This window comes from Eptesicus fuscus, chromosome 3, assembly GCF_027574615.1.
Source record: "Eptesicus fuscus isolate TK198812 chromosome 3, DD_ASM_mEF_20220401, whole genome shotgun sequence".
In the NCBI taxonomy this organism is placed as follows: domain Eukaryota; kingdom Metazoa; phylum Chordata; class Mammalia; order Chiroptera; family Vespertilionidae; genus Eptesicus; species Eptesicus fuscus.
In genome coordinates, this window is record NC_072475.1 from 82021384 (window position 1) to 82033889 (window position 12506).

The window sequence follows — 12506 nt, forward strand, 5'->3', positions numbered from 1 at the left end:
AAGAGAGAGAGCAAGACGCTGAAAACCTATTTGAAGAAATAATGACCGAAAACTTCCCCTACCTGATGAAAGAAATAGAATTACAAGTCCAGGAAGTGCACAGAACCCCAAACAAGAGGAATCCAAAGAGGACCACACCAAGACACATCATAATTAAAATGCCAAGGGCAAAAGACAAAGAGAGAATCTTGAAAGCAGCAAGAGAAAAACAGTTAGTTACCTACAAGGGAGTACCCATACAACTGTCAGCTGATTTCTCAACAGAAACTATGCAGGCCAGATGGGAGTGGCAAGAAATATTCAAAGTGATGAACAGCAAGAACCTACAACCAAGACTACTCTACCCAGCAAAGTTATCATTCAGAATTGAAGGGCAGATAAAGAGCTTCATAGATAAGAAAAAGCTAAAGGAGTTCATCACCACCAAACCAGTATTATATGAAATGCTGAAAGGTATTCTTTAAAAAGAGAAAAAAGAAGAAAAATTATGAACAACAAATACATATCTATCAACAAGTGAATCTAAAAGTCAAGTGAATTAAAAATCTGAGGAACAGAATAAACTGGTAAACATAATAGAATCAGAAGCATAGAATGGGAGTGGATTGATAATTCTCAGGGGGAAAGGGATGTCTATGTGGGGGGTACGGGAAGAGACTGGACAAAAATCATACTCCTATGGATAAGGACAGCGGGGGGGAGGGTAAGGACAGAGGGGGGTTGGAAACCGGGTGGTGGGGAGATATGGGGGGGGGGAAGGAGAAACAATTGTAATAATCTGAACAATAAAGATTTATTAAATTTAAAAAAACAGAAAAAAAAGAAAGGGTGTTGGATTTTGTCAAATGCTTTTTCTACATCAATTGATATGACTATGTGATTTTTATTTCTCAATTTGTTTATGTGATGTATCACGTTTATTGATTTGCAGATATTGTACCATCCTTGCATCCCTGGGATAAATCCTACTTGGTCATGGTGTATGATCTTTCTGATGTACTGCTGGATCCAATTTGCTAGAATTTTGTTGAGGATTTTGGCATCTATGTTCATGAGGGATATCGGTCTGTAATTCTCTTTCATTGTGTTGTCTTTATCTGGTTTTGGTATTAGGGTGATGCTGGCTTCATAGAATGAGCTTGGAAGGGTTCCTTCCTCTTGAATTTTTTGGAATAGTCTGAGGAGGGTGGGTTTTAGTTCTTCCTTGAATGTTTGGTAAAACTCCCCTGTGAAGCTGTCTGGCCCTGGGCTTTTGTTTGCTGGAAGCTTTTTCATGACTGCTTCAATTTCTTCCATAGTTATTGGCCTATTGAGATGTTTAGATTCTTCCTGATTGAGTTTTGGAAGGTTGTATTTTTCTAGGAATATGTCCATTTCCTCCATGTTGTCCAGTTTGTTGGAATAGAGTTGTTCATAGTATTTTTTAACAATCCTTTGTATTTCTGTGGGGTCTGTTTTTATTTCTCCTCTTTCATTTCTGATTTTGTTTATTTGGGTCCTCTCTCTTTGCTTCTTGGTGAGCCTGGCTAGAGATTCATCAATATTGTTTATCCTTTCAAAGAACCAGCTCTTGGTTTTGTTGATCTTTTGTATTGTCTTTTTGGTCTCTATGTCGTTTATCTCTGCTCTCATCTTTATTATTTCCTTCCTTCTGTTTACACTTGGCTTTTCTTGTTGCTCTCTTTCTAAGTCTTTGAATTGTAGGGTTAAGTAATTTATTACCATTGTTTCTTGTTTTTTGCAGTATACTTGTAGAGCTATGAACTTCCCTCTCAAGACTGCTTTCGTTGTGTCCCATAGATTTTGGATTGTTGTGTTTTCATTGTCGTTTGTTGCCATGATGTTTTTTTATTTCTTCTTTGATCTCTCTGGTAACCCGTCATTGTTTAATAGCATGGTATTTAGTCTGCATGTGTTTGATTTTTTTGGATTGTTTTTATTGTAGTTGATTGCCAGTTTTATGCCACTGTGATCTGAGAAGATGCTTGATATGATTTCTATCTTCTTGAATTTGGAGAGACTTTGCCTATGTCCCAACATATGGTCTATCTTTGAAAATGACCCATGTGCACTTGAGAAGAATGTATATTCTGTGGCTTTGGGGTGAAATGTTCTGAAGATGTCAATTAATTCCATCTGGTCTAGTGAGTCATTTAGGATTGATGTTTCTTTGCTGATTTTTTTGTTTAGAGGATTTGTCCAATGGTGATAGTGGGGTATTAAAGTCTCCTGCTATGATTGTATTGCTGTCAATCTCTCCCTTGATATCCTCCAGGAGTTTTTTTATGTATTTGGGTGCTCCTGTATTGGGTGCATATATGTTTACCAGAGTTATTTCTTCTTGTTGGATTGCTCCCTTTAGTATTATGAAGTAGCCTTCCTTATCTCTTGTTATGTCCTTCACTTTGAGATCTAATTTGTCAGATATAAGTATTGCTACCCCAGCTTTTTTTTCATTTCCATTCGCCTGGAAAATCTTTTTCCATCCCTTCACCCTCAGTCTGTGTGCGTCTTTTTTTCTGAGGTGGGTTTCTTGTAGACAGCAGATATATGGGTCAGGTTTTCTTATCCAATCCATTACCCTATGTCTTTTGATTGGGCATTTAATCTATTTACATTTAAAGTTATTATTGATAGCCAAAACCGGTTTGGCTCAGTGGATAGAGCGTCGGTCTGCAGACTGAAAGGTCCCAGGTTCGATTCCGGTCAAGGGCATGTACATTGGTTGCGGGCACATCCCCAGTATGGCATGTGCAGGAGGCAGCTGGTCAATGTTTCTCTCTCATCGATGTTTCTAGCTCTCTATCCCTCTCCCTTCCTCTCTGTAAAAAATCAATAAAATATATTTAAAAAAAATAAAGTTATTATTGATAGGTACTTGTTTGTCGCCATTTTTATTCTTTACCCCTGTGTTCCTTCTTCGCTTCCTATTTCTTTTTTTTACAGCAGACCCTTTAGCATTTTTTACATTGCTGGTTTGGTGGTAATAAATTCCCTTAGTCCTTTTTTGTCTGTGAAGCTCCTGATTTCACCTTCAATTTTGATTGATAGCCTTGCTGGGTACAGTATTCTTGGATTCAGACCCTTCCTTTGCATGACTTTGTATATTTCATTCCATTCCCTTTTTGCCTGATGTGTTTCTGTTGAGAAATCAGTCTCTAGTCTGATGGGGGATCCTTTGTAGGTAACTTTCTGTCTCTCTCTGGCCGCTTTTAAGATTCTTACTTTGTCGTTGGTGTTTGCCAATTTAATTATAATGTGCCTTGGCATCGGTCTTTTGGGGTTCATTTTGCTTGGGACTCTGTGAGCTTCTTGGATTTGTGTGCGTTTTTTCTTCTGTATATCAGGGAAGTTTTCTGTCATTATTTCTTCAAACAGGTTTTCTATTCTTTGCTCAGTTTCCTTTCCTTCTGGCACCCCTATTATGCGGATGTTGTTTTGTTTTGTGTTGTCCCAAAGTTCCCTTAGGTTCTCCTGCTTTCTAATTTTTTTTTCTAGAAGCTGCATTACTTGGGTATTTTTTCCATCTTGTCTTATAGCTCACTGTTGCGGTCCTCTGCTTCTTCTAGTCTACTCTTGATGCTTTCTATTGAGTTCTTTACAGCAGCGATGTAATTTTTCATTTCTTTTTGGTTCTTCTTCATTTCCTCTTGGTTCTTACATATATTGTCTTCCATTCTTTTCATCCATCTTATGATCATTTCTCTGAATTCTTTCTCTGATAGGTTGCTTGCCTCTATTTCATTTACTTCCTTTTTTGGTGATGCCTGCTTTTCTTTCATATGCGGGCTGTTTCTTTGTCTCCCATGATCTCTCTTCTCCGGGTATTGGTTATGTAGTTCTCTCTCTCCTGCATTGATTTGAAGGCACAAAATACAACACAACAAGGTACAATGCACAAAGGACTGAACATAAATGTATTCACGATATTAATAACCCCAAGTAAAGGTGACCATCAGAGAAAGGCGAATTAGAGGATAGGAGAGGAAGGAGAAGAGAAAAAAAAAGGAGTGCAAAAATGAAATTGGGAAAATAAAAAAAAAGTAAGAGAGAAAAGAGAGAGAATAAGAAAGAAGAGGGGATAAAAGTATATATATGGGGAGAAAACTCCAATAGAACAGACACTAATCCCAACACATACCAGCAACAAGTACCTGGAGATGAATGCAAACTACTAACAACAACTAATATCAAGTGAGGCAAGGGAAAACAGAAGCAATAAACAAACAAAAACAAAACAAAACAAAACAAAAAACAAAAAGCAAAAGCAAAACAATCTCACAAACAAGCATAAAAAATCAATATAATCAACAATCAAGCAAACAACAACAAAAGGACAGAGAGAAAAAAAATAAAAAAAATTTTTAATAGTGATGAAAGAGAAGAGAGAGGTGTGTATGGACTTGGAGCAGGGGATTGGAAATTATATATATACGTAGGGTGAAATTTTAACAGGGGGTAAAAAGAAGGAATAGGGAAAATCTAAAGCAGGAATAGGGTAAGAGAAACAGGACAACAAAAGGGGAAAAGTGAGAAAGAGAGTGATGGCATAAAGGTAAAGTTGAGATAGAGTAAAATGATGCTAAAGGAAAGATGAAAATAGAATGTAGAACACTAACCCCAAAGTAAAATAAAGAGAAAATAAAATGACACTTTTTTTTAAAAAAAAGGTAAAATAGTAGTAGTAATAATACTGATTGAAAATAAAAATGTAATAATTAAATGGTAAAATCAAGTGAGGAAAAAAGAAAAAAAATTTAGTTTCTTAAGTAAAAGATGAAAAAAATAAAAATAAAAATGTGCAGTAGTGAAAGTCATTCACTTCCTCTACTGTTCTGTTTGGCACGCCTGTTTCTTAGTCAGGACAGTATTGCAGTTCCCTGCGTTCCACTGCTCTTCTGTGTTGTAAGCCAGTCTTGATTTTTAAGCAGGCAGTACGTCTTTATTTCTTCTATTCCTTTATTTGTGTTTACACAAGTGTCAATTTGTGATTCAACCCCTTGGTGGCAGTGTTTCTGGATTGACCTCCGGGTCTATAGGTCCTCTCTAGCTAGTGTTTAGGTTTTGTTTTCCCTGTGGCACTTAATACCAGTTTGTGGGAGTGGGTTGCCCCAGAGCTGGTTCTCTGATGGTTATTCCCCTCTCTGATCCCCAGGTTCCACAAAAACAACTTTCCCCTGCAGTCTCTTAGAGTGTCCCCAATTGGGTGATCCTATGTATTGGGCTTAGTAATCAGAAGCAAAGATTTAAAGAGGAAATAAAGAAAAGAAAAAAAGAGCCAGAGTAAGTGTCCAAACTCCAGGGCTGCGTGCAAGTCTGTGCAGTCTTTTTTCCCCTTGGGTCTAAGCAGCCAGCACACTTTTAAAATTTTTAGGCTGTCCTTTTGCGCCCAGATCAAAATGGGTTGCTTTTTAGAGTTCCCTTCTGTTAGCAGCTCTTCGGACCCCCTTCCACATTCATGGATCATGCCAGCCCCAACAGCCACGGATTTTTCTAGGTGCAGACTTCCCTCGGTCCTCCAGCTCCCACGTGCGTGTTTCTCTCTCCTGCCAGGAACAGAGACCTCACCTTATCCCAGGCGAAATCTGACCTTTTTGTGAGGGAATATAGAGCGCCTCTGAATCCGCGTGCTTGCGGCACTTGGGGACCGGTGTTCTCGGGTTTGCAGCTGTTCGGTGGGTGTTGTAGTTGTTGATTTTCAGGCTTCTGATAACATCCACTTTCCCCTTCAAGATGGCATGGTCTCCGCGTCCGAGCGGGTCGCTATGGGAGGGAACCCAGCAGCAGTGGGGGCTGCCCGGTCAGGGAAGCCCCGTCCAGCAGTCCCCCACAGTCTCCTGGAGTATAGCTGTCCCTCAACTCACCAACAAACACTCCCCGTGCGACCACACACTCACACACTATCTTGCAGTCTGCCTTCCCGTCAGCAGCCATCTTACAGCCTCAAATTTTTGAGTTTTGTTGGAAAATAAATGATGCTAAGAAGTAAACAGTTGTGAAAAGTGAAACATATCGTCATTGTCCACACTCAATGATTTGGATGAAGCTTTGAGAATTTCTGTTCAAACAAACAAAATACTAAATGTAGCATCTGAGAGCCAAACAAAACTCAAATGATTGACTAACCCAGTTTTTTTCTGCTAACATGATGTTAGTATAGCTTTCTGCCTCATCCTTACCTCCTTACCTGGGGTGCACATTAACAATTCAAATCCCTAAGCTATACTGAGAACTGGCTTCTGGGGAACGTGCCGTTTTAACAGACTCATGGTGATTCTTTTGCACACCTGAATTTGAGAACCACCATTTCGTGGTCCTTTCTGTCTCTCAAGCATCGAAAAATCATTGCCTCTGTCCCAGGACCTCTGACAACTTTCTTTCTACTACCAGTTCTAATAAATGCTGCATCCAGGTTTTTGTGGGACTGTGGTTTATTCAACTTGGGGGTGGGGGTGGTTCTTTAACAAAGAGAATAAGATTTATGGACACAAAATCAGTTATAAAAGTGAGTATTTATTCACAATGAGAGAGAAATGAAAGTAAACTTCTAGAGCATGGAGTTTCAGGTGCTTTTCTTCCGAGACCTCTTTAGGTGATGCTCCAGAGAGCTTATATAGAAATAGTTCCCAGTTATAACTGGCTTCCCTCCCCCAAGTGGAATACTCTCTGCTTCCCAGGAGCTCTCAACATTCACTGGAGTCCAGGTGAGGGAGGGACTTTGCACCTGAAGCTCACTAGCTTCAACCTGAATCTACCTGAAATACAAGATAAGCCATTTACTTACAGGCCATTAACACCCACAGCAGATAGTCTGGACTAATGGTGTTGAGTGTTCAATCTGAACCATATTCTTTTTAAAAAAATACATATATTTTTATTGATTTCAGAGAGGAAGGGAGAGGGAGAGAGAGATAGAAACATCAATGATGAGAGAGAATCATTGATTGGCGGCCTTCTGCACGCCCCACACTGGACATTGAGCCCGAGACCTGGGCATGTGCCCTTGACTGGAATTGAACCAGGGACCCTTCAGTTCCCAGGCCAATGCTCTAGCCACTGAGCCAAACTGGCTAGGGCCTGAACCATATTCTTACTGCCTTTGACTTGTCTCTTTTTCTCTCTGCCTAGGACTTTATGATGACTTTTTATCTCAGACACTAGTGTCCCTGTGCACAGATTCATGCACATTAAAAGGAAATTAATTAGGAGAAATATTTTAACATCACTATTTGCCCTTTCTCTATAATAGAAGTGTCAACCAAATTCACAATTGACAATGACAGATCAAAACACATGTGTGCAATTGGTGCAGCGAGAGCTTTATATGTATCATGCATGCACAAGTCAACTTAGCCTTTTATATATATAGAATAAACTTGCTTAATTACACCTGCTTTCTGATTTAGCTAAACTTTTTCCAGCCCAATGAAGCACCCCAACTTCTCCATCAGGTAATTGTCAGCAACACAGCAGTAAATATCAACATGAGGCAGATTATTATTGTAGATCACGCAGGGAGAACAAAGGGTAAAATATTTAACTGCAGCAGTGTTTGACTATATTCTGCACAGTGAGAAAACCTGAAGTCATTTTCAAGTTTCACCATTTCTTACTTCTTTTCAGTCGGGTCAAGTTTCTAAGCTTTCTAAATCTCCATTTTCTGGCTAATGAAAAGAAAATAGGATTCCACCGAGTCTCCTATCTACCTATTCCAGGAGTTCTGTGAGGATCAAATGAGATGAGGCATGGGAAAACACTTCACAGACATTTGGTTAAAGTGTGAAATGTTTGTACCTGGCTATAAAGCAAGTTGTGTTCCTGGGCTGAAGAAACTGCAAGGAGGCTAGTCGTTGCTAGGGAGAGAAAGCCGGACGTTGCTACATGACATCATTACCCGGCACCCACAGTGACCGTTTCTGGGCTGGGCTAGGCTGTGGGCCGCATTTGCGCCAGGGGGTCTTGGCAGCATCGGTTGCAATTTGATGGGGTGTCACTCTGGGGTGGTGGTGGGGTCTGTGTCCCACTTCGGGGAAGCCAAGTGTTGGTTTGTCAGTGCCAGGTTCGTGGTGCTGTTTATTTTTAAATGGCCAGTTCACATCATGGCAGCTCCTGCATTGAGCATCTGCCCCCTGGTGGTCAGTGCGTGTCATAGCTACCGGTCGGATAGATGGACACTTAGCTTTTTATATATATAGATTACTGGAAAGATGAAAGGCTCTCCTTCCCTAGCACAACAAACAAAAGCATGACTTTTGATCATAAATTGATCAAAAAGATTTGGGTGCCTGATACCTTTTTTGTCCATTCTAAAGATCCTTCATCCACAATATGACTGTGGAGAACACCATGCTGTGCATACACCCTGATGGCAACGCCCTCTTCAGTCTCAGGTGAGGAGGGCTGTCTGTGCCTTGGACTTCCTGTCCCACGACTGTCTACACCATGCATGTCAAACTCAAAGGCTAACATGGGGCAAATAAATAAGGTTTAAGTTTATGTGGGCCGCAAAAAGCAAAAGCTTCCATTTTCATAGAAACGTAGGTTTACTTCGATAGAGACATGCTGAATACAGAGGGCTGAAATAGATGAGTAATCGTTAACATAAAATAATAGGACATTTTAATAAAAATTAATATTTTTTCTTGAACATTAACTTACCAGATTCTGAATAACTGCACAAATTAATAAGCATAATGCAAATGAATCTATTTTTCTTGTTCTCCAAAAGCGAAGTATTTCCTGTTGTGCACACACCAAACAAATCAGTACAAGACTAATGACGTGGCAACCGGCTGCTAAAATATTCGCTGCTGGTATTAGTGGAGAGAAATGGTGCACCTGTGCATAAGGCCCATAAGGGAAATGAATGCAACATGATTATAGTAATCAGTTATTAGCGAATGTTGTAGTTCGATATTAATAATTACGTATAACAGGATATTGTAAAAATTAAGTTACAAAATTTTTATTAAAACGTTTCTTACATACCGTTATATTGGCTGGGCCGTAAAAATATTCGTTGTGGGCCATATGCGGCCCATGGGCTGCGAGTTTGACATGCTTGGTGTACAACAAAGCTGGTCTTACTTCACACTAAACTCAACACCGCTGTCTGTTTAGTGATGCTGGAAATTAGGACACAAGTGAAAGATGTGATTTTTTTTTTTCCTGGTTTAACTTCCAGATTTTTTGTTTTTGTTGTTAATCCTCACCCAAGGATATTTTTTCCATTGATTTTTAGAGAGAGTAGAAGGGAGAGAGAGAGAGAATAGAGAGACAGAGAGACAGACAGAGAGAGAGAGACAAAGACACAGAGACAGAGAGAAACATCAACATGAGAATGACAGAGACACACCGATTGGGTGCCTCCCACATGCACCCCAACTGGGGCCAGAGATTGAACCTGCAACCCAAGTATGTGTCCTTGATTGGGAATCGAACCCTCAACCCTTCGGTGTGAGGGCCGCTGCTCTAACTACTGAGCAATGCTGGCCAGGGCTAACCTCTAGATTTTAAAGAATGGTTTCTTAGTCTAACTAAACCCACTCTGGGCATATGCTGGAGAATGATAGGAAATACTAGTAAGGTTGGACAAATAGAGTGGAGATGAATTATGGAAACCCTTAAAGGTCTGGCACACAATTTTATAGGTTTGTAAAACTGCTTTTCCTCCTCACCAACTTCACCCCATCTCTGCACCCCACCAAGCAGTCTTAGACTAGCTGAATACTTTTCTTAACAATCTCCTTCATTTTTCATGGGAAGGTCTAGTCATCATATAAATTCCTGCTTATTTCCTCACTTCCTTTTCAGGTGTTTTTATTCAAAACATTAGTTCTGACACTGTGCTATAACAGTCCTCCATTTTTAATGTACCATATGTCATTTTAGCCTAATGAATCCCGAGTAGCTTATCACAAATAATTCTAAAAAATGTTTGGTAAACCTAAGCAATTTAATTTTTTTTCATGTCTTAGAAATCCCAGAAAGATACTGAAGCAAGCTGAAATAAATGGCTCCCCAAAGATACCCATATCCTAGTTCCTGGAATCTATCCAGGTTACTGTGTATGGCAGAAAAAGGATCTTCGCAGATGTGATTAAGTTAAGAATCTTGAGATAGGGAAATTTTCCTGGATTATCTGGTTGGGACCCTATTGAAATGATAAGTACCCTTATGAGGAAAAGGTAAAGGGAGAGCAGAGGCAATGTGACCATTAAGACAGAGACTGAGTGATGCAGCCTCCAGCCCAGGAATGCTGGCAGAAGGGGTAAAAGGCAATGAATGAATTTTCTCCCTCAGTAGCGGTGGGGAATGTCTGGCCCCAGGCCATATAAGGCCCTCGAAATCATTTGGTCTGGCCCTGCCAAGGCATATGGGGTGAGCTAATGAAATGTTAGAGCAAATATAGCAGGCTCATTTGTTTTTTTATTTGCAGATTTCTTTTTCTTTATTGATTAAGGCATTACATATATGTTCTTATCCTCCAATGTCCTCCCCGCCACCCCTCTGCTCGTGCCCTCACCCTCGGTAGTGTCTGTGTCCATGGGTTATGCTTACATGCATGCATACAAGTCCTTTGGTTGATCTCGCCCCCTTCCCCCTACCCTCAGGCTAATTTTTAAATTGGTAATTTTGTTCGGCCTGTGAATGATGTTATAAATATTCAAATGGCCCTTGGCAGAAAAAAGATCCCCCGCCCCTCCCCCAGAGCCTCTGGAGGGAGCAGGGCCTTTCTGACACCTTGATTTTAGACTTCTGGTCACCAGAACTGTGAGATAATGGTTTCTGTTGTTTTAAGCCACCAAGTTTGTGGTAATTTGTTTCAGTGGCCATAAAAAACGAATGTAGATTCTTTTTGTTCATTAAAAACACCTTGTTCACTTAAGCACAAAGGTGCTATTGCCAGACATTTCACGAGGGCTGTCAATGTTTTAAAAAAATGTGATGAAAGGAAAGTACTACTTTCAATAGTACTTGAAATTAGGAGTAAAGTAGGACTGATAAGTACTAGAGTCAAGCTTCACTAGGAATCAACCGTTTTAAGTTGATTATTTCGATGAAAGGATGTCCCTTAAGAAGTTACTTGGTTGGTTGTCCATAGCCTGCATATTCCAAACAAAGACTGGGCCCTGGCCCAGTGCCTGGGAGGTGACCTCTAAGCCCTTGGAACATCCTGTCTGATAAGAGTGTCTTTGTTTAGCCGAGGCCTTGGGCTACAACAGATTGTCTATGTGATTTATGACAGGGGCCTTGACCACATGTGATGGTACCTCTGGGGGAGCTGGAGACACTCAGCCATACCGATGCGCCCAGCCCTCACGGGATTCTTTGGACCCTAAGATTTGGGAGGTCCCTGGTTGGCAATACTCCGTGGGCGCTGTCACACATCACCGCTAGGAGAATGAAGCGCTGTCCACGTAACTGCACTGGCATAGGGCAAGTGGAAACTCTTCCTGGTCTCTCCTGGACCCTGCCCTAGGCACCTCTTCCATTGTCGATGTCAATCTGTATCCTTTAAATTAATTTGATTGTTATAAAGTAACTATATTTTAAAAATTATTTTAATCCTATATTTCTTTCTAAATAATAACAATACTAACTTGTATTATTTTTCCTCTGAATTTGCCATAACGTAAGTCGTGTCACTTTCAAGGCTGGCGCTAGACTTTTTGCCGCCACTATAAAATATAAATAATATGAGTACTGTCTGCTAAATTCAAGAAAATGTATGTATTTATGCAATAAATAAATAAATTACTTACCTAAATTATCTGAATAGCTGATTTGTAATGACATCCCTTGTTTAACTAGCTTACTAGCACGCAGTGCGATGTGTATCGTCTGAGAGACAGTTACAAAATGTTTTCGTTGTTGCCAATCCCAAAAAATGCCATTGTTCATTAAGTCCGAACAATGGTGGTCGAATTCTAACGACTGATCAACAATGCGAACTTTGATAAGCAGTTCTCGATAATCAGTTCTCAACAATTATTTGTTATTCTTAAAGTTTAACATTATAAAATTAACAAAAATAATATAAAACTCATATCCTGGCTAAATAGCCACATGGCTGCCGAAAACCGTATATTCCCTTCCCGTTCTCCTGCTGTTCCCTAGCTTGTCGTGCATTCTTTCCAAAAATCGGGACTTTTTTAAAATGCCGTGGGACGCGGGACAAATTGTTAAAAATCGGGACTGTCCTGCCAAAAGCAGGACGTCTGGTCACCTTAATTTAGCCATAATCTCCCCTGACCCCTGAGGTTTCTTCTGAGTAATTTTATTTTCTTTTTCTTTTTTTTAAAAGAGTATCCTTTGGTTTTTACTTACTTGAAGCTATTTGTCCTTCTTTTTTTAAAAAAATATATTTTTATTGATTTCAGAGAGGAAGAGATAGAAACATCAATGATGAGAGAGAATCATTAATCGGCTGCCTCCCGCAAGACGCCTACTGGGGATTGAGCCCACAACCCAGACCGGGAATCGAATTGTGACCTACTGGTTCA

General features: G+C 40.0%; 1 protein-coding gene across 1 annotated transcript in view; it reads left to right on the forward strand.

Annotated features, from left to right (window-relative positions):
- GABRR3 (gamma-aminobutyric acid type A receptor subunit rho3) overlaps nucleotides 1-12506 on the forward strand; it is a 67901-nt gene that overhangs the window by 37454 nt on the left and 17941 nt on the right. Inside the window, 3 exon segments of the mRNA XM_054709947.1 lie at nucleotides 7129-7162; nucleotides 8196-8306; nucleotides 8309-8390. Of these exon segments, the coding sequence (XP_054565922.1) occupies nucleotides 7129-7162; nucleotides 8196-8306; nucleotides 8309-8390 (227 nt within the window).